General features: G+C 41.6%; 1 protein-coding gene across 2 annotated transcripts in view; it reads left to right on the top strand.

Annotated features, from left to right (window-relative positions):
• Positions 1-688: 688 nt before the first annotated feature.
• Positions 689-24,634, top strand: part of tnksa (tankyrase, TRF1-interacting ankyrin-related ADP-ribose polymerase a) — an 82,469-nt gene continuing 58,523 nt past the window's right edge. For both annotated transcript variants that reach the window (XR_008830262.1, XM_056403004.1), the window contains exons 1-4: positions 689-1,577; positions 3,040-3,155; positions 4,504-4,612; positions 10,453-10,548. Coding sequence is in view for 1 of the 2 variants with exons in the window: in XM_056403004.1 (XP_056258979.1) it covers positions 908-1,577; positions 3,040-3,155; positions 4,504-4,612; positions 10,453-10,548 (991 nt within the window). In the remaining variant the exon portion in view is untranslated. The remainder of the gene's footprint in view (positions 1,578-3,039; positions 3,156-4,503; positions 4,613-10,452; positions 10,549-24,634) is intronic.

Genomic DNA, 24,634 nt, shown 5'->3' with positions numbered 1-24,634 from the left:
TTGTTTGTATAAGTGTTCATCTGGGTGCTCATGTTTCCCTCTACAGTCCAAAAACATGCAGCTCAGGTTAATTACAAATTCAGTCATTTGCCTGTGAATTTGAATGTGTTCGACTGTTCTGTGAAAAACTGGCGTTCTGTCCGGTCTGTTTTTCTGCCACAGGTATGTGGACATATAGTCTGGGATATTAGGTTTCTGGATAGAAATTTGCAGCTTGGATTCCTTGCCAGTTTTTGTGCTCTGTATGGAGAAGTTATATGGAACTTTCTTCATTACCAGTGTTCTCCACTAGATGGCGATATTGTTGTCAGCCAGGCCAGCTGACATCAGTTCGTCAAATACATCATATTGGGCTAAAATGATTATTATTCATTCTCTTTCTCAGTCCTTCATCCAGATTAGTCATTTTTGGTGTATTAAGATAACAATTGTGAAGCTGTAGAACTGTAGGCTTGTGTGATGTAAAGGCTGGTAAAAAAATCCTAAAAATTCACAACTCCATTTTTCCTGTCTGCCAAGTATGTGTCCCAAACAAAATATAAGATTTTAGTTATATTACATAAACAGCACACTAAACAGCACCATTTGCTAAAGAAACGACACACACAATAGGATTAATGGCACAATAAATAAATAAATAAATAAATATATAAGGGTAAATATTTTTTATTTTGTAAACGTGAAGCCCACTCTGGTTAATATTTTCTTTAAGTTCTCCTATTAAATTAAAATAAACTTACAAAGAATCCTTAACCCCCAAAATAACTTTCCTTCAATATCAATATATAAAAAACCATGTTTTGTAATATAAACATAAACAAGCTTCAAATTGGCTATATTGTACATTTGTGTAAAAGTGGGCGAAACCAAATGTTTTATATATTTCCTGCATAAAGAATCCGTATGAATGTTGCCTGATATCTCAGTACAAGCTTTGTCTCCTTTTCCGGAGATACAGTCCAGCAGTAATCCATGTAAACCCAAGCGGAAGTTTGGTTTTCCTCGGCAGGAAATTGTCAGCAGTGTTTTTGTTGCTAGTAGGGACTGTTGTGTTGTGAAAATGGCGACGCCTCGTCGCTCCTCTCAGCAGCAACAACAACCAAGCTCCCTCCTGTCCTCCCCGCCCCGCGGCTCCTCTATCCCCGTCACCCCTCCTGGCTCTCCGCCGGCACCCACCGACGATGCCACCCCGCTTCCCCACCGAGCCGCGATGGAGAACGCGGCTGACGGCGAGGCAACCCCGGCCTCTCCCACCACCACTTCTCCAGCTCTGGCCCTCACCACCAGCAGTAGCAGCAGCAGCAGTACTAGCAGCAGCGCTAGCTCCCCGACCACTACAGAGGGTAGCGGGACCAGCCCTGGCTCTACGCCCGACTCGGGTAGCGGCAACCCGGGCAGTAGCGGCAGTAGCAGCGGTAGCAGCGGCGGAGGTGGTGGTGCAAATGGGGCTTTCAGGGAGCTGTTTGAAGCCTGTCGAAACGGGGATGTTTCGAGGGTAAAGAAACTCGTGGATGCGGTGAATGTGAATGCCAAAGACATGGCAGGACGCAAGTCGACTCCCCTACATTTCGCTGCAGGTAATCATAGCGAAAATCACATTTTAAACAAACCGAAGTCTCCGTTTCAGACTGTTTTTTCAGCTGGGGAGCTGCATTCAGGGGGTGGGAGTGACCAGACAAGCTCTTAAACACTGGCCATAAGCAGAGCCATCAGCTCTATGTCGTACCACAGCAACTTTTCAGGATGACACTATCAGACAAAATCAGCAGAAAAGAGAAGAAGAAACCAACAGTTAATTTTCCAAATAATTTGATGTATAATTACAATTACCCTTTTGGATTCACTTCTCCTAAGAAAAACATAATATCATAATGATTATGGTTGATTTCAATCCAATATCTGTTTATTTATCAGCTGTCAAAAGCCATTTCTGATATCTCTTTCCCTTTGCTCCCTATGGATAATGATTAACACTAGTAAATGGAAAGATGACTTGCATTTTGTTGAACACTTGGAAATGATCTTAAAAATTGTGCAATATTAAATGGAACCATATTTAAAACAACGTTAAATGAAGCAGGGGCTGACATTTCAGTTTGAGTTTGTCTTCACCATATTGACTCGATGGACCCAAGGCCAGAAAGAAGCAACACAGCAATGACACGTCCCAATATAATATCACTAACATTTCCTCTAACTGTTTTGTATTTAACAACATATTACAGGTATTTTTTTTAAAATAAGGTGCTGCAAGGGGCCCATCAGCATCTGAGCTAACTGACTTTTCAAAATTCACAAGTAATATTCAGATAGTGTTGAAAACCAGACAATAATCTGTAATATGCTTATATTCAGTGAGACTTTTTTTTTTTTGACGCATGGCATGTATTGAGTCTGGGGCAGGTGAATTATTTTAAATTTTTTTGAAAGCTTGCAGACATGCCTGCAACACAACAACCAAAACAACTCAAACGCAAGCAAAATGTAGAGAAGACTCGAATCAAAGAAGGAAATGATTAAAGTAATTATTAAAAGTGCTTGTTTCCACCTCACCTTCTATTTCAGACTTTCCTGTTTTTTTAAATTTTTTCATCAGTGCAGATGAAGAAAGATAAAAAAGGAAAACATGCACAGCTGTTTTACATCTCAGATTTTCCTAATCCTCAGCAGCTTGAACAAGAGCAGATTCTCACGAGTCCCGCGACACATTTGTGGTGAAGACACAACAAGCTTCACATGTACAGCACTTTCACAAACAGCTGCTACAAGTACTTCACAATACAAATAAACCAAAACTGTAAATAGAAAAAAGCCCGAAACAGAAATTAGAATAAAGTATTGATTCTTAACATGAAATAGGAATTAAGTTGCAAAGATAAAAGTACAGCTGAAGTGGAACAAGATAAAATGAACTGCATAAAAATCCATAATAATAGACAGTAATAATAACTTGCTTATTTTGAAGGTTATTTTAGCTCTCCGTCTTCTTAATGGATGTGCTGATTTTATCAACATTCCTCTGCCCTGTTCTTGTCTCAGGTTTTGGCCGGAAAGACGTGGTGGACCACTTGCTTCAGACAGGCGCTAATGTGCACGCCCGGGACGACGGGGGTCTGATCCCTCTCCACAACGCCTGCTCGTTCGGTCACTCTGAGGTGAGACTTGACGCAGGAACTTTTGAGTGCTATTGTTTGTTGATTCTGTCGTTTGTATGTTCAGGGTGGGATTATTTTGTCACTGTTTAGAAGAGATTATACTATCTAAACATGCAAATCTGCTGTGGGTTGTCTGTAGACTATAATGTGCACAGTCAGCCTCAGAGATCACATTGAGGAAAAAACCTGAACATTCATTTTCGCCGGTGCTTTAATATTCTGGTCGTCCCCGTGTCTGATGACGCTTTGGATTATCTGTGACAGATGTGCTAAAGCTTTTTCGTCCCCCTGACCATTAACCGCAGTGATCAATCTAGTGTTTACAGTTTCAGATGTTTTTAGAGGCTTTTAAAGCTTTGTTGGAGAGCACTTTGCAACATTGTCAGAAAAGTGCTGTGCTAATGCAGCTGTATAATCACAGTGATGATTAGCATTGTGATGAGAGTAAAACCACTGTCCAAACTGAAACCAGCCATTCAACGACTACACAGCTGAACCTCTGAAAGTGGTCGTTCGCCTTGGTTTCATGTTTTTTTTTTGTTGTGTGTGTGTGTGTTTAAGTGCAATTTGAACACTTGAACCAAAAGTGTGGTGGGTGGCAGTGTAAAGTTAGGTCTCGCGCTGCGGAAAGTCTCTGCTGCAAAATGAACAATTGAACCCTTCAAGTTGGGAAGGAGCTGCTGCCTGAAGTAAAAGGATTAACTGGGTAAAAATAGTGGTTTTCATGAGTGAGGGTAAGATGGTGTGAGATTGTCAGGCACATTGTTGCGGTATCGGGTATTGTTGACAATACCTCTTGAGTGCCTGCTGCAATGTTTCTGGAGTGTTGAATAATAATGAGTAAAATAAAGAGTTTGTACTGAATGCTTGTTGAGACTCTTAGTCTTGCATATTTACTCTTTTATCAGATATGCTATTCTTATAATGAGGAACCCGGCTTATGGTGTGTGTTCCACTAAATGTGGCCAAAATGTTTTGTTGAGGCAACACTAAACAATAAAGCATTGACAAGAATATTTTGTTAACTTAAGAATTGGTTATATAACTGAGGTTATATTTCTCAGTTTAAAATAATAATAAAAAATATCACTTTGGCATCAACTCTGTACTAAAATATTGGCATTGCCACCTAAAAAATAATCTAAAAAATTAAAACTAGTGTTAGCTGAACGTCTTCTACTGTTAGTTTAACCGAGAGCCTTCACAACATGGATCAGTATAACTGTTTGTTGCTTGAGTATGGGGAAAAAGAAACACACACACACCAAGTGGAAAAGAGGTATCTGAGGTTTGATGTTTTTTGCTAAATAAAGAGTTAATGCTGATGTTCTGTGACTGTTGTTGTCAGGTGGTGTCCTTGTTGCTGTGTCAGGGGGCCGACCCCAATGCTCGAGACAACTGGAACTACACACCGCTACACGAAGCTGCCATCAAGGGCAAGATAGACGTCTGTATAGGTAAGTTCACAAAAGCACGCGCTGCAAGTAAACATGTTTGTGTTGCATGTACGAACCATCATTGTGTGCAGTCAGTATGTTTACAACACATCGGTCAGTGGCATTTGGAGGTCTCGCTATTTTGTCAGCCACAGTAAGACTGAATTGGTTTGACAGGGAAGGGTGTTTTGGGTGCAGTAAAAGTCACTGGTTCCACTTTGACGTTGCTAATTATGTTTTATCATTTGTGATTATGAGGCTTTGGCAAGTTTTTAGATTTTAAATTAGATAATAAAGTCAAGTTTGTGTTTTTGAGAAACTTTGTTCTAAACGCCTCCTCCCCCAACCCCTCCAAAGCCGCAAGCTGGAGTTCTCTGTAATCACACAGTAATTTTAGAAACTATAATAAAACACCCACAGACTCTGCGCTATTATTTTCCATTAAGCATAAAGCAGCAAATAACCTGTAAATTGCAATTACTGTGTTACTGCTTGTTCTTTAACCCACACAGGGGGACAAAAGAGCATTGATTTCTACATCCCACAATGTATGAGCTCCCCTAATTTAAAAAAGTGAAACAACAACACGGGCTCAGTTCAGACAGAACATCAGCAGCAGCAGTTAATCTTTAAAGGTGAATTGAAGAATAGAGAGAGGCTGTGCCACTGATCCCTGGGGAAAGTCAAGATGCAGAAAAGATGCACCTCAGCATGAAAAGCGTCTGAGCAGTCAGTTGTAGGATAATCTTTATGATCTTAATGGAAAAGCGTTGCTCTGTATGAGTAGTAATGACAAAAGACCGCAATGATAGCCGGCGTCACCTTCCTTTGAGTGCTGAGAGCAACAAGGATGAAAAGTTGCATCATTTTAGTCCTACATTACCTGCCGCAGAATGTCTGGGCCCTGAATGACTGAAGGGCAGCAGGGGGCTTTGTGGCGCTCCGATGATCACAAACTTCACCCTGTTGTCAAGGCTCGGAGAATTTATTGATTTATCAGTTATTATGAATGGCGCTGAAACAGAGGTAACAGAACTTGTCTTTGCTGTTGCGGTTGCGTGATGTGCATAAATTGATTTTGCCCTTCATTCATTCAGTCATTCATTCATTCAGGCTTGCTGTTGATTTTCAATCTGAGCAGCACTTAACATCAGAAGCAGTTGAGAAGAACACTTTAGAAATGAGACAGAAAATGTAGACCTATCAGACGCTTAACTTTGCTTTTCGACACAGCAGGACACAAAGAACACAGAATACAAATAGAGGATTTAATTCAGAATATATGATGACACGCTGCGTTACGACCAGTTTCCGCGACACTTCGAGGTTCATAAATTCATTCATGATGCCGGATTTAACAGGCTGACTGCTGTGTGCAGAACTAAATCTCCCAGTTGGTTTGTTTTTAGCTCCATACCAGCTTGTTTTAACCTCTCGATGGATCTCATGCAAGAACCGCTTAAATTGCACATAAAAATGATTGAAGAGCATTTGTGGCTTTCACCAGTTCTCTCATACTAATAATTTTCTCTCAGAGACGAATGAGATTCACAAGTGGCTCAGAACTGTCGTGTGCAGATAGTCTGTCTTTCTCCACAGTGGATTAAAAAAAACCACTTGTTTGACTTGAGTTTTTTATTGCCTTAATTTGATTGAATTTGGAGATTAAATAAACAAAAATAAACATAATATAAAATTAATATAAAGTTCACCATATCGTTATAATTATCGAGAGATTTGACAAGTTTTTTCTTTCTTTTTAAATTTATGATTGGCATATTGGCACAGCAACTTATTTCAAGTCCTTCATCAGGAAGAAAGGAGCAATTTATGACAAGTTTGGGCAGTTAAGACTTTGAGGAATCTGACTTTGAAAACTCCTGCGAGCAAACCTCCCAGACAAAGGTGTGATTAAGGATAAGACTGTGAAAATGTTCCTGCATGAATCCTATTGTCTTGGACTTACAAAGAGCGGGATTTGGAAGGAGCATGGTCATGCAAAGGATATGTCAGCTTCCAGCTTTCATCCAAACACTCCACTAATTTTCCACACTTAATTTAGGTGTGCCCTACAACAATGTTACGGTGAAGGACACAGGGCGACTCGATCTGTTGTCACAGGCTGCTCTGATTGGCTCAGTAGAGAGCATGACTGAGTGCTGTTGTGTCACTTCCACTTCCAGAAAATACAGTTTGAAAACATTTTGTGAAGCAGCAAGATGATAAATATGCTATTTTCCACTGGTTCAGAAGGTGATTGTTTTCAGGTGGGATAATTTGAAAAGCCGACGCCTTCACTGCTCCCATCCTCGAGTCACACATACTTCGTTTGCAGCCCTCTGGCACAAAGAGAACCTTCAATACACATTTCAACTTCAAGTCCTGGATGTGAGCATCCTTGACCGCAGCAACAAGGGGACGTTTCTCTGTATTACCTTAGAAAACTAACAAAGCTTGAAGTCTGCCTTACTTTTTCATCTTAAAAATATCAATTTTGAACAAGGCCTTCATGAATCAAAGGCACGGTTCATTTAGATTTAACCAGGGAACATAATCGACATAATGATTGGCTTTGAGAGCAGAAAATCAGAACTCAGCTAGATAGCAGATGTAGTCCATAAAGTTTTTAAACAGTTGCCTGACAAATCCAGCGCCTGAACATTTTAGGTAATGTAAAACCACTCGGACAACGTTAAAGGTTTCATCACCGATTACTTTTGTTCTGTTTGGTGTGAACCAGAGAAGAAAAACTGACTTTGTTGCATTTTTATGGTTTGCAGTCCTAACTGCACAGTTGTAAGCAAAGCAAAGTGTGTAAACAGAATTCAGACGACCACCAGTGGCCTGTGTTTTGGACAGAGTTGTGGTAGGCTGTCATCCTGCCAGGTTGGATTAGATTTGGCAGCTGAATGAGAGTCAAATCAACTCTGATTCGACTGTAGCTGCAGCTCTGCCCTCTTCCCGGGTGTTCAGACAACTTGAGTAAAAAATGAATCTCATTACCAGACCTGCATCTCCTTCAAGCTTAAGGTCTGGAGAAAATCTCATCAACAAACTTGGGATAAGAAGATCTTGAAAATCCTAAGGCAGCCATACGATTGGCTCCGAGTTCGAAAAACCGCCTCCATAAATTACAGTTCAGCACACAGTTTAACAGTGTCCTCAGTTCTCCTCTGTGTAATTGTACTGGTTATCAATATGACATAACCTACTATAAAACTGCACCCTTTCCTGACCCTTTTCTTCTGAATTTCTCCAGACATAAGGAAGGTTGATGAGATGGAGTTGGGGTTTGTTTTGATGTATGTTATTAGGGGTCCGTTGTCCGTATCATTTGTTTTTTGATTAATCGTCTGCTCTATAAAATGTCAGAGGAAAAATAAAAAATTGCCATCACCATTTCCCTAAACCCCCAAAAAAATCTTCTAAATTGCTTTTTTTTTCCACATCAAAAGATATTCAGAATTATGATATAAAGCAAAACAGGGTTTTAGATTTGAGAAGCTGGCAGCAGGAAATGTTTTTTTGTATATACGACTTATGAATAAATGATGAACAGACAGAATAGTTTGAGCACCACACGGCATATGAACACCATTTTTACCTAATCAGTTTTCGGTGTTTCATATTGTATATTTGTTGCCACAAGAATTCGGACAATGTTGTTGCAAAGTGAGCAAAGGCAAATGCTTTGCAGGTCTGCTCAGTTTTCGACTTACAGTGACAGCACAGGAAAAGCAGTTGCTTATCTTTATTATGTAAGGTATAGGAGTAGCTGAGTGCCTAAAGCTGTTTGGCAAAATGTTAACTTGTGCAAAAAGGCCACCCAAAAAAAAACAAACATGAAAATGTAAATTTAGACCACCTGTGAAGCAGCTGCAGGAAAGGTTAAGACTGCCAGCACGGCACCTGCCTGCTGTTTGACTGCTGTTGTCTGCTGCACTTTGCACCTGTGATGTGATCGATCATTTTTATTTTTCCCCAATTCATCTAACGCACTTAAAAAAAACAAAACAGTTTTTTTACAGGTTATTTACTGATTGGTCACAGACATCACAGATAGTCAGAAGATAACCATTGCAAATCTGACATTGTCCTGAAAACTAATCCTGTCCAAAAAAAAGGGATTTGGGTTTTTCAGAGAAGGCTTTTGCAGGTATTACAGACAAGCTGTGCCCATTAAGAGGCAAAACTGAAATCACAAAATTAGAAGTTGACGATTGCACATGAATCAGAAACTACATCGCAAGATTTGTGAAGTATTTTAACCTGTACATACACGAGTTTGTGGTGCTGTGTGGTTATGCATCAGACTGTCATTTTTCTCTCTGCCTCAGTATGGGGATGTCTTTATTCTCTTGCTGTTTGGTATCACTATCAGTGTGTGTGTGTGTTTGTGTGTGTGTGAGAGTGAGATCGCTTGTGTATGTGGGGGATTGGTGCAGAGCTAAATCATATTTTTGTTGAGGCGTGAGTGGGTGACTAAGGTCTGCGTCAGTGCTGGCAGAGACACACACACACGTGCGCATACGTACACACAGCATTGCACACATGCCCCGGCTGTCTTCTCCTCTTCTCTGCTGGGTTTCAGCAGGGTAGTTTGAAGTGTACACAAGTCAAAGGGCATGTGCACCGGGAACTGCACAGCGATCACAATAGTGGGAAGTGAGGTAGAGAGGAAGGCAGGGAAACGAGTGACATTAGTGCCCTCAAAAGACTCATTTACAGACCAGAACTGAGCACAGGCAGAGTTTGTAATTCAGCTCATACCTGTTTGGTAGTCGCATGACTCTTCTCTTCTCCTCTCTTCTCTTCTCTCAACTAATCTCCTTTCCTTTCCTTCTCTTCCTTTTCTCCTCCCTTCTCTTCCTTTTTCTCTCTCTTCCTTCCTTCCTTACCTCTTCTCTTCTTCCTTTCCTGTCATGTCCTTTCATTTCCTTTCATTTTTCTCCTCTCCTCTCTTCTTCCTTTTTTGCCTCTTTTTTTCCTTTCCTTTCTTTATCCCCTCTCCTCTCCTCTCCTCTCCTCTCCTCTCCTCTCCTCTCCTCTCCTGTTTTTACTGCTCCCTGCTCTCTCTGTGTCTCTTTCACACAAACACTCTTGTTTTTGCTCTCCCTCCCCTCTTTTCGTCCTCTACCTCTCCCATCCTCTCTGACTCCCCCCCCACCACCACCACCACCATCCCGCTCTTCCCATCCCTCCTCTCCTCACTCATCTTGCTCTCCGCTGCATCGCTCAGTCAGTCGGAGAGGCGAGAGTCTCTCCACTCGCACCGCCTTCCCGCCTCGTCGCTGCTGCTGCTTCTGCTTCCTGGATTAGCTGTAGCTCCTTGTTTTTATTTATCTTCTCAGCTTAGCCAGACCCTTCTGTCCCTCATCCATGGAAGTGTGATGTGTTTTGTAGCTGGTCACGTAGCCCTTTTGTAAGGTCCTCTGTTTCTCTGGCGCTGTGGTCTAGCGCAGCTTTCTGCTGCTCTTGTTGTGACATGTCTGTTTACATCAGCAGCATGGCTCGCAGGGCAGGGGCAGCCAGGGGCAGCCGAGGGAGCAGCGCTAGCAACAGAGGAGGAGCAGCTGGAGGAGGAGGAGGAGGAGAGAAATGTGAAGCAGGACTTGCAGAAGGGCTGCCAGGAGAGCCAGGAGACAGAGCCAGAGGAGGAGGAACAGGGGGGATAGCAGAGGAGCAAGTGAGAGAAAAAGGTCCAGGAAGAGCAGTTTACGGAGCAGGATGTGGTTCAGTAGCAGCAGCAGCAGCAGGAGGAGGAGCAGGAGGAGGTGGACTGGGAGGAGGTGTGTGTCGGGGAGTTTGTATGTCAGTCCAGGAGCTCAGCTACTGTTTGTGTCTGCCCTGTTGTTGTACAGTGTTACTGCAGCATGGAGCTGACCCCAACATCCGCAACACCGACGGCAAGTCTGCCCTGGACCTGGCTGAACCCTCCGCAAAGGCCGTGCTCACAGGTCAGTGTCCTGCCTGTGTATGTGTCTGTTGAAGGCTGCACACACATTTCATGATGTCTGTGTTTCTTTCTGTTTTATATATATAACCTGTATGTTGTTGCTGATTGGTTTGTTTATTTCTTTCCTGTCCTCATTTTTTTGTTTGCCCCCCCCCGTCTTTTCCTGTAAGGCTGCACATTTCCCCCGCTGCCTTAATGATCACCCAAAACTTTCAAACCCACATTCATTTCCTCATTTTCGTCAAAGGCTGCAGGCAGTATCTTCTATGTTTTCCCTCTCCGTCTATCACCCTCTTATATTGCAAGGCTGTGCTGCTCATGTGCTCACCACGCTTGTTATTCAGTCCTCCCGTCCAAGGCTGTACACACTTTGGTCACTACATCACATTTTCCTCATTCTGCTCTCTGCCTCTGTCCAAGGCTACAATCAGCGGTCAGAAGTGTTTGTGCCTTTGCTGCCTTTTCTCCTCTCTCTCTCTCTCTCTCTTCTGGCTTATGTTGCGCTCATTGATCAGCTACTCAATAAACTAGCTCTCTATGTTGGTTTTGGTTTTCTCGCCTTCATTTTCCTTCCCTGCTTTCTTTTTTATTTTATCCTGTCCTGTCTTGTCCTGCCGACAAATACAGCAATAACCAAAGCAATGACACCGCAGACCTTTACTCAGTGGTGTGTTCTGTACAATACTGCCAAATGACAAATTGAAAACATAATTAAATGCAGTTTGAGACTTCAAGAACCCTCTTACCTCATCCATTAGGTACGACCGTGGCCTCATGAGAGTCGGGGGAAAGCCTTGATCATCGTTGTCCCACTTGGGTTTAGCTGATGTGGGATTTTGAAGGCCAGTACTGGTACTAGTAGAAAAATCCATGTGTTTTCAAATCTCATTGATTTCACCCTTTTCACACCAAAACACTCCATATTTTCAGTGATTTCCCCACAACATAACATCAGAAAAGAAGAAGCATACAAGCGGGAAAAAAAAAAAAATCCTTAAACTCATAGAAGAGCTGTAGTAGCTGATCCGGGACACTAAAAGTTTGCAGTGAAACTAAAGACTAATTTACTGATTCTGCAACTGTTACCAGCTCTTAAATGCAGCAGGACTAATTACACCTATTCAGTGGCAGAGGAACCACCAGGACACAGTTACAGCTTTTAAATGAGGAGCTAATTAAAAATATATGTCTTTTAAATAAATTATCCCTACTATTTTCTTTTCTTTTACAGCTTCTCCTTAATTAGACAGCTGAACGCACAGACAGAGAGAAACTTTTTTTTTTTTCCAGGTTTTCCTGTCGGATTTTTGTTTTATGTTTTACATCTTTCTCCTTTGCAAATCAGCACTTCTCATCTTCACACTGTTGATGAACTTCTATGTGCTATATTGCATGTGTATGAGCTGGCTGATCAGTTGTGAGTCCTCTGGTTAGATGGGAAAGGTTTAAAGACGTGGTTCTTATTGAACCAAATTGGTCTTGTTTTTGTTTTCAGTAGTGGGTGAGCAAAGAGAATTTTAAATTCAAAAACGTCTCTTTCTGTGTTCACCGTCTCCTGCTTTCTCTCTCTGGGAAATGACGCTGGCTCTAAATTTTCGCAGCCCCACTTCTGTGTTTACACTGGGTTACATCATCAATTCCCCCTGTTTGGCCTCTGTAGTAAATGAGATAAACCTCGAGATACCACGGCGAGAAGCTGCGCGGTGTCAAAACATGAGGGTGAATTTCACCGCAGCCACCCTGTGAAAAATTATTGCCCTTGCCAGCTAGAACTTAAATGAGGTTGCTCGGTGTCAGGATTATTGAACATTTCCGCATGTGTTGCAGTTAGCCTCTTCACCCCGTCTCAGTATCAGCCATGATACGAGTTTTCTTTCACAATGGAGTTGTCATAGACGTGCGATTTATGAGCAGTAAAACCAAAGGATTTAGCACAGGAGAAATGTAATTGCTAGATAGAAATAAAATGTGATAGAAAATCAAACGTTGTACATTTAGTCAAATGTGGATGTTCATATAGTATCTAATGACTCAAGGCACCTAATAGTGTAAACAACAAACTGACTGAGGCAGCCTCAAATACAGTGCTGCTTACACTTTGAAGTATACTCAGTGCAGCTTTGTTGTTTGATGTTGACACGGCACAGAAGCAAAGGTCATAAGGGGGGGTGGGGTCGCGGAGGGAGAGATTGAGACAGCATGAACTATGGGAATTTTAGTTTTGCCCACGGATTCGACTCGTTTAGTCAGGAGTTGCAGCAGCAGCAGAGGCTGTGACACACAGCTATCAAGGAATTGAAAAGATTTTACTGTTGCTGATGCCATTATTGATTCTGCCTATCCTTCCGATTCTATGTCCATTCCCTTAACCATTAGTGATCTGTTTTCTGTGTGGAGAGAAAGTAGGCCTACACAGGTTTTTCAGAGTCAACACAGCTGTTTTGTCTTCTCTGAGTCTGAACACAGGGCTGTAGCCTGAGCCCTAGCTATAGCAATAGTCTGTCATCATCTAATGGATGGTTGGTTAGCCAGCTAGTTAGCGTCAGAGAATATTTGTACAGCATTTGTTTTCATGTAGGTTTTCAGTGGCAGTGGTATTTGTGTGAAAACTGTCAAATACTCAGCATTCCCATGTTGCAATGAAACGTTTTTCAGTAGATTGCTGGTATTTCCCCCCTTACTTGAAATGACTATTTTACACATTACAACTGGCAATGTTGTCATCTTTCTTTGTGAATTGAAGCTAGAGGCGTTAGGTGACAGTGTTGTAATCCTTCTCCAGATATTTGACTCCACTCTTTGAATGTGACAGTGTAAACTGAGACAGGAGGTAACGTAAGGTTCCCCCGCTAACGTTAGCATTAACAAACCTAGCTGACTTGTAACTTTGGTAACTTTGGCTAACTGGTAACGGCTCAATCCAAAACAGTTCAGGCCAAGTCATACTCTCTGTGTCCGCGCGTCTGCGAGTTTATGCTTTGGTTCGAATGACATAAATGTCATCATTTGCCCACGTCCGCAAATTCAAGCCAAAATTTAAGACTGCGCGTGCGCCAACTGTGCACGCTCCAGATAACAAAATGGATTCTTGTTTTGAAGAGAGGTTGTGCGAGGAGATCTGGCATTACCCACATTGACACGATTCTTCTTTGAAACAATGCAAAGACGACCAAAATTGCACATTGCACATTATATTTTCCTTATACCTACCTTTTGTGCTCATCTTCTACTTATTGATTTTTATAGCAGTTGGCAAACACTGTTGTGGTTCAATACTGCCACCAACTGAAATGGAGTGTGGATCGGGAAATGCACATGCGTGAAACGACAGACCGATGTGGATCCTTATTTGTAGTATGAATGGCATCACGTTCGTGTCTGCACAAGCGGAGAAAAGTCCACAGCTGTCTGTTGATTATGATGCGGAAAGTGTGGGCGCATTTTAGCTTCCACAATGAAAATGGCACTAAGGAGATCGACAAGAGTCGTGCCTTTTGGAAAATGTGCTATGCCAAAATCAAGATAAAACACCTGGCAAACACAGTGAATCTAAGAGCACACGGAGCAGCAAACAGCTTACATTAAACATTTAAGTTGTGTTTAAGTTTTCTTCAGTATCAAAGTAATCCAATGATAGTTGCCTGTACATCCATGGTGACACTGCAAATAGGAACTGCTAATTTGGCATACTTGTGGTGGTACGACTTTTCTAAAATATACATAAATATCCGTTTAAACACAGAGTACAGTTGCCTCAGTTTTGTGTGGCCCTGCGCTGGGAGAGTTTAATTATTCCAGTTTAAGACCAGTCACATACAGCTATACAGACGGGACTAATGTGTGGAAAAATCTACAATTATCTACAATTTAAACCAGCAACTAGGCATATAATGCACATCCATATCCAATTTAGCACTTTTGTGTCTATACCTGTGAGAACCCACTTAAATCAGTTTCAGTCTGCAGCACACATTACACTCAGTTTGAGACAGGGCTCAAAGTGAGGCTGAGGTTGTACCTTGTACAGTGACCCACTGAACCATGATTTTTTTTGAAAATAGAAATAAATTTTAATCAGCAGCCCACTCTAAGAATCTCATCCCTGTATAATAGTAGGAGCTGATTTGGTCTGAAAATGTGTTTTAATTTCCATAAAATAGGGGCTGTAATAGACATTTTTGTAGAGCAGACATTTTAACTTGTCATGGCAGGGAGGCACAGGTGTAAGTAATAACATTAATAACGGTTCAGTTCCATTTGGGTGATTCATTAAGCCACGTCAATGAGACAGCATGCACAATACTGAGGCCTTGGAACTGGATCGCTTAACTGAAATGTGTGTGGTACAGACATAAGATTGAGCTTAAAACATCCACAATTTGACTGTATACTCGTCGTCTCACTTGGCTCCAAAGTGAGCAGATGGGTGTGTTTTGAAATTTTAATGAAACAGACAACAATACGACATTTACGAGAACAGCAAAAAAAATGTCCTCTCTCCCCCTCTCTCTCCCTGTTCTCAGCATCTGCTGATCACAGGCACCCACCGATGCAGTCAGGTGAATATAAGCGGTTAACAGGGAAACTAGTTGATCCATAGCACCAGCACCCTGACTCTCCACTCCATCATCAGTGCCTTTCTCCTGCGGTACTCTGTGGATCAGATCTAAAAAATGTACTGCATCTTGTTAGAAACATGAATTATGCTTTGGCCGACACCAATTACTTTAACTATTTATTGCCCTGTTACATTGTCTCTTCACCCAGTGCCAGCCTGGAGTGATTCTACTGTTGTAATTACTGTTGCCAGTGATTCAGTTAATGCAGTGCTCTTTATAGATGGTTTTATTACTGCCTTTATAGTGAGGTTTTGGTAGAATTTGATCAAGGCCTTTCAATTGTCTTTTTTCAGGAAAAATATATAGTAGCATATATACTTATGTGGGTGTTTGTATATTTGTAGCCTCTGTATACCGTTCTACAGTGACGCACTACATGAGCTTTTCCTTCCCTGTCCTATATGTTCTGTGTCTACGATTTAGAGGTTCTGCTCTATTCTTCATCTCTGCCGCAGGCCAGCACAGCTTCCAGCTTCAGTCTGGGCTGATGGAAGTTTATATTGACCCATAAATTAGCTCTACCACTCCACCACATCCAACAAACTGCTCTCAGAAATGGCTCTCTTCTCTTTTAGCTGGGGATGTGACAAAGAAAGATGGAAAAAATCCTCTTTTAGAATTTTTTTTTTTTAACCCAGCTTCAAACACCAGTCACACTGATCCCACATGAGTTTCGTGTGTTTTAGTGTTTTGTGAAGTTGCTCATCATACAGTTTGCTTCCCTAATCACGGTGAACATATATACAGGGCGTAAAGACAGAGACAGGGCAGAGCCGTGTTGATTGCAGGTCTTTGTCCAGTTTACTGTACTCACCTTGCTCACGTGCTTCCCAGATGCGCCTCTTTACACACACACACACACAGACAACCAGGGAATCCTGCAGATTGATCCTCTACTCTATCGCACACATGAGAATCCACTAATCACACCACACCAGGGGGCAGACTCACACGCACAACTGTACTTCCCACGTAGTGAATTTGATGATAAAAGCCTGGGCAATATGTGCTTCTCAACAGTGTTTGCAGAGGTACAATGAGCTAGTGAGGATGGGCGCTATATATAGCATTATTAGCTGGGTGTGTTTTCAGACAGATTATGCATTGGACAAGATGACAGGCTTCGTCTCTTACAGCCCATCCAAAACAGAATGTATAGGATTACCTGTCAGAATCTGCCTTTGCAGCATCGGTTGCACGACATACAAGCAATTAAGTCTGCTTCAAAGCAAAAAAAAAAAAGCAAAAAAAAATCCAGGAGGTAAAACTCTCTCCATTGTGCCTTGTGGTGTAAAAGCGTAGAGAGTAGCAAGTTAATTATATTGTTCCTTATCAGGTTACAAAGGAGGGCATGGACAGATTTGCTATGAGATTAGCCTATCACTTAATGGTCAGTGGCCCCTCGGGCTATATTTGGACGGTCTGTGGTACACAACGTTTATCAGATACGGGGCTGGTACGTTCAGGCCTGATTTATAGTCCTGCGTCAGCGGTTGAGGAACGCTAGACAAATTTGCATTTGTGATCAAGCAAAGTCATTTTCAGCACAGCCTCGAGACATGGCTCTCTATCACAAACTGATTGAGAATGTAAATTTTGGGTAGCCTGGATAATCAATTATGCACAACCTGCTCGCTTTACAGGTAGTGTTTCGATGGGCCAAGTATTTCACAGAATTCCTTTAAAACCAGTAAACAGGAGAGACATTGTGAAAAATAACAGGATAATAGTGAATGCTAAAACGTAGTTTGGAAGAGCCATCAAGTCAGCAGACCAACTCAGTAATGTCAGTTTCAAAGCAATTTCTATCTGAATCAACTCTCGCAAACATTAGCAACCGTAAGCTACTGTTCGTACCAGACCAAGTATAACTGCAGCAGCAAAACTCCTCGGTGTATCGGCTTGAGCAAGATGAATTCAACTGTTCATTGTTAAGAGGAAGATTTGTTATTATTATGTAACAACTCCATATTTGTACTGTGTTTCACCCTAGCATCTCTTTTCAACTGGAAATACATTTAAATAATGAAACAAGACACCTTTGAAATGCCATTACCTTATTACTTAAGCCATCTTTTGCACTGAGTCATTGATTGGAAATCTGTGTAACTTTCATATCAGCAAAACCCAATTGGTGTTTTGATCTCAGCTGCTCTGGATCATCTCTTGAAAGCCACTAGAAAAGGTGACGGCTTATCTCGATGCTTTTGTCGCTGTGTTCACTTGTGCGTCCCTGAAGTACTGACCAAACAGACCAAATCCAAACTTTAAATAGTTTCATGCTAAGCTAAAGTTGTCACTCAAAAAAACTGCTGTATGTTACACATTTTACCATTCAAATCAAACTATTGGTCAAAAGCAAATACCCAAGAGACCATACTGGACAGTTATGAGCACAGTCCCTTAATAATCCACATTGTCCCAACAGCCAACACAGGTTTTTCCTGCAAGTTCATGCACCAATGTGTGAATGTTACCAAAAGCCTCAAGTATCTGTTTAGCAAAATGCAGATAACTAATTGAGAGAAACAAGCAGTAATGATGCGAAAAGCCCCAGAGGAGCTAACTTAGGAAACAAAAGGATCACCACAAGGATTTTTCTTTACATCCGTCTTTCCTGTCGTTGGTGATTGATCTTCCTCTGGCTGGAAAGCAGTGATTAGGACACTTTCATCAAGTTGTATCTGCCCTTGACGACTCATTCTCTTCTATTCTCCCATCATCCCTCCATCGCCCACTTTTTTTTTTCACTCATCAATTACAGCGTTGTTTAATGAGCTTGCAAGTACAGCATGTACTCCATCCACCCCTCATCCTTACAGCAGCGCGCTTTCCCTTGGACACGTCATCTGTACTCTTTGTCCTCTTGTCCCCTGCTGTCTCTCACCCGGCTCAAGCGCTGGACCAATCAGACTCATCATCTCTTCCCCTCTGACATTTGTCATCTATTCTCCTTCTGCTCCTCACTTGGCGTGTCTCACTCTGCCTCACTCTCTTCAAATCTCTGACAGTAACACAATTCTAGTGTTATATCAGTCTACGAAATACACACAGATGAAGTGTTGGTGCATCACTGACCTCAAGTAACCATGAAAAATGGTTCTGTTAGTTGGAGGTTGCTGATCAACATTACTATATAATCAACTAGTCTTCAGTACTAAGGCTGTTTCGCCACTAACTTCCAGCTAAGTAGTTGTTAGTAAGATCTTAACACTAAGATCTTAGTAACAAATAGAAACATAAGCTCTGTGTAACGTCTCTGTTAGATGTGATTTATGTGTTAATCTCTCTGAGACGGTTTTAATTTTCTCTGGTTTTAATCTCTCATTGTTGATTTCGTCTGCATCTTTGGCGCTAAGCTCCCACAGCTTTGTTTGTTTTATGTCTCAAAAAAGGAAACAAACAAACTGAGTTAAGACTTTTCTGTGTACATATATATATATATATATATCTTTAAGAAAAATACCCGTAGAAGAAGAAGAGGCTTTATGCTGCAGCCTCAGGCTAGAGGACAGAAAGAGTGACAGGTGTGTGGGTTTGAACTTTGAGCCACTGAGGGGGAGGAGGGCGTGACTAACCGTACACTTATTGCACAAAGGTGAAATGTTGCATCGTTTTTTGAGACTGAAAGTGCTGTTCAAAGTGTTGAAAACTTTATTATAAGAAACAGAGAACATAGCATGAAAAACGGAAGCAGACAACAGGAATATGTTAGCTTTGGCTTAGTTGTTAGTGTTAGCATGGTAACATTTGCTAATTAGCACAGGAATTTTAACAGCTGGTGAATAAGATTACGACTGCAAGTACTGATTATAAATCATTCATCTGTCAGTTGACATCTTCAAATTGCTTGTTTTGTTTGACCAACAGTTGAAGATCCAAAGATGATCAATTTACAAAGATATAAAGCAGAGAAACTCAGCAAATCCTCACATCTGAAAAGCTGCACTGAGCAAATGTTTGGCATCTTTGCTTGATAAATAATTTGTTTTCTTAAATAAATTGTTAATGTTGTCACAGTATATTTTAAAAGTGAATGCGTCAATACATTTTTTTTTTTTAAAAAGCTACTCGTCAAACGATGTTCCTTTTGTGCCCTCCAAATTTGTAAAAAAAAAAAAAAAAAGAAAGCTGCATTTCTCTGCTGCTTTGTGTGGGTCTTATGTGGGAGTGAAGGATGTGACAAAGGTATGGAAACTTGCTTAAATTGAGTGCAGGCATTGAATGATGCAGCAGGTATGATGTTCAATCTCTATCATCTGATAATAAAATGGATAGGAGATGGTTCTGTTCATTATTTTACCTTGGATGTTTGTTGTTTGTCTTCAGTGCACGTCGTATCATTTACTTGCTGTAAACCTACTTCAGATATGGACGTTAGAAATGTCTTTTTGAAAGCCTATAGCTTATGACAGTTAATAAAGAAGTAAAGCAAAGAATGATTAGTCATTCCTGTATACATCATTGCTGCATAATTAAAAGGAGAGAGAAACACTGGAAGGAATAAATAGAGACAAAACAGAGACAAGAGCACAGAGAGTGAGAAACAGAGTCCATTAGCCGCTATTAATTACCTCTGATTGGTATTCACAGACTAGCTGCTTCTGAGCCTCAGAGAGATCAATTCTCTAGTCTGGACCTCGGTCTAAACACACACGCACACACACACACACACACACACACACACACACTTGCTCATTCCTTTGGCCTCTCTTGTTTAAACTCTTACTCACACTTGTGCACACACATTCTGCCTCTCTGGTCTATGAAGGACCTTATTTTTGTACAGGACTGTTTACATTCACTCCAGCGGGTTTAGGCTGTGTCATATTTGAGACCAATGTGAGCTCACTGTAGCGCTGAGATGACACATGCACAAGCAGAGTAACATTAGGACGTCATATCTTGTTGTCTGTCCAAACAAATCATCATCATTTACATGTCACGTTGTTGTTTGCTTTAGGTGAAGTGCCCACCAGGCGAGTGATCGCCAATTCGGCATCCAACATGAGGTTTCATACACTGCAAGCTGTCTTGTGTCATTTAAAACGCTTTGTTGCCCCTTTGATATAAGGCTGCTAGATCACCTAATTTAAATTGCCCTTCTGTGGTCTTGACCTTGCCCGGGATGTGCCTAGCTTGATCAAACATGGTTTATATTTTCATAATCGGAGTTCTCTCGTGTACACAAGGGTGAGCTGAAGTGCCACTTGAAGATAATCACTGCAGTTAATTTGACAGAAGTGTTGACTTGTGCGCACCTGGACTTAGTTTCCGATGTTGCGTCTTGTCGTCGTTCACGATACTGCTGCTCATTCAAGCTGAACCAAAAACCGTTTTGCTTGTTTGTCACATCAGTGGCGGTAAACTCCAATGTGAGCATCAGTATGCGTCCGTTGCGCAGCAGGTGAGATCTCTGGAGATGAGTGTTCTAAATTGGTATTGACAGAACAAGACATCAACGTTTTTGCTCTTCAAATTGATCTGATCTCCGGGGATAGACTTAAAATTAGGCCACCTCCAATCTAGTGCCACTATAATGATGTCAGTTTTTAAATCTCTTTGATGCAAACGCGCCCACACACATGACTTCAACATGGGCCAGGAAGTCCAAGGCAATATCTGTGTGACCTTTTACCAGTCCAGCTGCTGATGGACAGGTGAGTAGAGGTCCAGGATCCTCCTGCTCTGGACCAGAGGATATAAAATGTATGGTGCAGATTAGTGGACTGAAGTTGAAGAAGTTTTGTGCTTAAATCCATAGAAGCAGCAGAGAATAGATGAAGAACATTTCTAAGTGGCCTCTGTAAATAAATTGATAAATGTGAGTTAAATGTACTTCTTTTTTCCCTCTATTATTGTTCCTTGATGAATCCTATTACTTTTACTAAAGCAACGACCCAGTTGCCCCACAGAAATCAATTCTCATCTCATGAATTCTGCAAAGCACATTTGAACATTTTCAGCATGAGATGCTAATCAATCTCCTGAATGGAGTAAAGAAAACATTAGTCTTACTTAAATGACCTGAGCTGTCAACGCTTGGCCACACAGTTGGATTTAAAACTTGAGACTTGAGGAACTGACTTCAGCAGAACTTGACTTCAGAGATTCTTCAGACTGGATTTTATTGTCATGGATGGATTATGAGACAGCGGGCCCTTGGGCACAAACTTGTTAAGGCCCCCTACCCTTTCTCCACTGAAGCAAGACGCGCAGACTGAATGAGACACAAAACAAACATTGCCAAGTCATTTGCAGTTGTTTTATGTCGCTCTATAGTTTTGCATATCTTTGTAGATGTAATTGTTTTCTGTCTTGTGCCTGCAGTTGTTTTGTGTGTCTTTGCAGTTGTTTTGAGTCTCTTTATGGTTGTTTTGAGTCTTTTTGTTGTCCTTTTGCATCCTTTTGTGATCTTTTGCGTCTTTCTGTGGCGATTTTGCAGTCTTTGTACATTTTACTTCTTATTATAGTATTTGCGTTTCTTTGTGATCATTTTGTGTCTCTATGTGATAATTTTGCTTTGCTTTCTGGACATTTTGTGTCTTTTTGTAGTTATTTTAATTGACTTTTGAACAAGAGACCCCTGACTGTTTGGGTCCCTGGTGGGCCTGTTCAGTAATCAGTAATCCACGACAGTATGTCTCCCCTCGTGTGGTGTAAGTTTTCAGCTCCACCTCAAGTTTAATGTTAGATCTCCGTTGTCTCCAATCTGTCATGAAGGCAGAGTGTGGAGAACTTGAGAAGAGGCTGAATGAAAAAAATGCAGACTTAAACAACTCTGAGCAGGTTTTTTTTTGTCAGGAATCTCCCCCTGTCATCTTGTCATAGTTAGCTTTTCATCCTCAAGAATGAGTTACAGACAGCAATAATAGGCTGTCACCGACAAAGAAGCTGTGGCAGCAAGGATATGCTGATACGAGAGGGACGGGAAAAAACGAATCCACTCAGAATAAAATGCCTTTCAGTCATTTTTGTACGGTATCCCTGTCGTCTTGTCATAACTGGAACTGTTACTAATCAGATTTCCTTCGCTGTCAGACAGGTTTTCATCCCCTGGAATCAATTAGGGCTTGTGTCCATCCTGTGCTACTTTTCGAGCTAGCAGTGCGCAACAGAAGCTCTGGGAAGCATTTGTCCATATCCTGCATTTACTGCGTGACCGGTAAAAAGAAAAAAACATGGTATACACAAAAAATTGTGAGTGAGTGTTTCCATTAAAAAAAAATAGTGTTCCTGCCATGCTGGGTGGTGAAGATGTGCTGCCAGCGAGCACTTCCCCTCTATTGTCAATAAAGAAAAAAGAAATTGTTGCTTTGAAGAGAGGTCCGTGGTGGGCAGGCAGCTTTAACATAGCAGGAAATTAGCCAGTGCGCTCTCACAAGGGCTCGTGGAAAATGATGAGAGATTTAAGAGAGCCGGGGAGGGTTTGGGGGGTGCTGGGAGATGGAGAGAAAGTCGATGAATGAGGGGAGGGGGAAGAGAAAGAGCCGGGGTCGGAGGGAACAAGGAAGAGAAAACGAAGTAAGTGGATAGATGTAGAAGGAGGAAATAAATACAGAGACCGAGAGGAGAGAGAGAGAGAGAGAGAGAGTGAGGAAGAAGAGATGAAGATGCTTTGTGACTTCGGTGATACAGCAACAGAGAAATGTGAATTGATGCGACATCAAGTGAGGGCAAAGAAACTGGAAGAGAGGGGAGCTCTGATCGGTGTGTATGTTAACAGCCTAATCATGAAGACAAAGAAGTGCTGTAGCTGCTGTGAAGGCTTCATCCTACTAAGGCAGCAGGAGCAAAGGCAATCTTGCACCTGTGTGCACCTTGGACAGAGAGAGAGAGTGTGTGTGTGTGTGTGTGAGTGTGTGTGTGTGTGTAAGAGAGAAAGTGAATTCCCATGGCTGCAAGGCTAAGTGTGTAACTCTCCTCCCCTTATCAGTGACATGCTCATTGATTACCATGATGACTGCTGTTCGATTGGTCCCCAGTGATGAATGAGCCCAAGCCCTGTTTCCCCTCAGACTCACGCACACACACTCTCTCTCTATCTCTCTCTCCCTCTCTCTCTTTAGGATTGCTACATGATTCTGTTTTGCTGTCTTCCAATCTAAAAAACGACAAAATGACCTAGCAAGGAAAGCGAAACAAAGTGACTGTTTTTTTCTCTCTCTCTCTCTCTCTCCCTCCCTCCCTCCCTCCCTGTGTGTGTGTGTGTGATGCGCATTTAAGGTTTCCTCACCCCCATTTGGGCCATTTTCCTGCAGCTGAAATTGCCTAGTTTTCCACATGGCTGCACAGGCCCACAACACTGAGTGAGTTAGTGAAGGCCGAGTGTAGACAGAATTTAGCTAATAAACTTACCAAAAAAGAGAGAGAGAAAAAAAGGAAGAACTCACTAATCTGTTTCTCCTGGGTTTGTGAATCTTCTGAACTTCCATCCTCAAATGCTCTAAAAAGCAAAGAAAAGAAAAGAAATGTGCAGTGTGTGCATAGCAAGTGAGTGGTGGTACTCCAAAATGCTAAAAATGTGAGTTTAGTGAATATCTTCTTTGAAATCAAACAGACTGTAGCCTCGCTTGCCTTGCAGGAATTGTTAAATCCTTTATACTTTCACAAGTGATTCTTTATTAATCCGTGAGGAAGACAAAATGACTAAATGAAGCTGCCTGTCCTCGGGAAATGACCGGTTTTTACGCTCAAGAAATTTGAGATGACTGATGCATTTAAAAAGGAGAAAAATCGCTATAATATTCAGTAGCACAAACACAGAGAGAGAATACGCCCTGTAAAAAGAGTGCTGAGTTACAGCGTATCTGTTGAACATTGCAGTAATATGTTTTCATTATCTGTCACGAGTCATTGTGTAAAGCAGTCTGGACCAGCCTGTGTGCTCGGCGGACTGCTGAGGATCAGATGTAGGGAAATAGGCTGACTGCGGTCTGTTCTGTTACTCCTCTGGTTCTGTTACTCCTCTGGTGTTGCGTGACTCCTCTGTTTGTGTGCCCTACTCAGGACAAAATCTTATCCATATTCATTTGTCTGCCGCTAACTTTGTTGTTTTTTGTTGTTCATAGTTTTGCTCCTGAGAGGAGGAGATGGGCGTCTGATGAATGAATAGTGAAGTGCTCACACGTTGTGGCTTTTTAGGCATGCTAACTAGTTTCCTGATACCATCACAAATGTTTGTTTTGTTTTTTAATTGTTAGTTGTGCTCTAGCCGTTAGAGAACCAGGCTCATGGAAGGAAAAGACAAAGAGCCCCCTGAGCGAGGTACTTAATGCACAACTTTTTTGGACATTTACTAAGAAGGGAACTGGAGTTGTACAATGATTTTGTCAGATATTCGACTTGAAAGCTTAAAGAAATTTTTTTTTCCGGCAAAGCGCAATTCAAACTCCTCCGCTTTTTTCCATAGTTTCCTTTAAAGTTGCAATGCTTTGCAGCTTTAGAAACAACAACATAGTGAGTAAA

The sequence above is a fragment of the Seriola aureovittata genome, chromosome 18 (assembly GCF_021018895.1).
Source record: "Seriola aureovittata isolate HTS-2021-v1 ecotype China chromosome 18, ASM2101889v1, whole genome shotgun sequence".
Lineage (NCBI taxonomy): Eukaryota > Metazoa > Chordata > Actinopteri > Carangiformes > Carangidae > Seriola > Seriola aureovittata.
The sequence above is the reverse complement of the archived record's forward strand: the minus strand, read 5'-3'. Positions and strand labels throughout refer to the sequence as shown.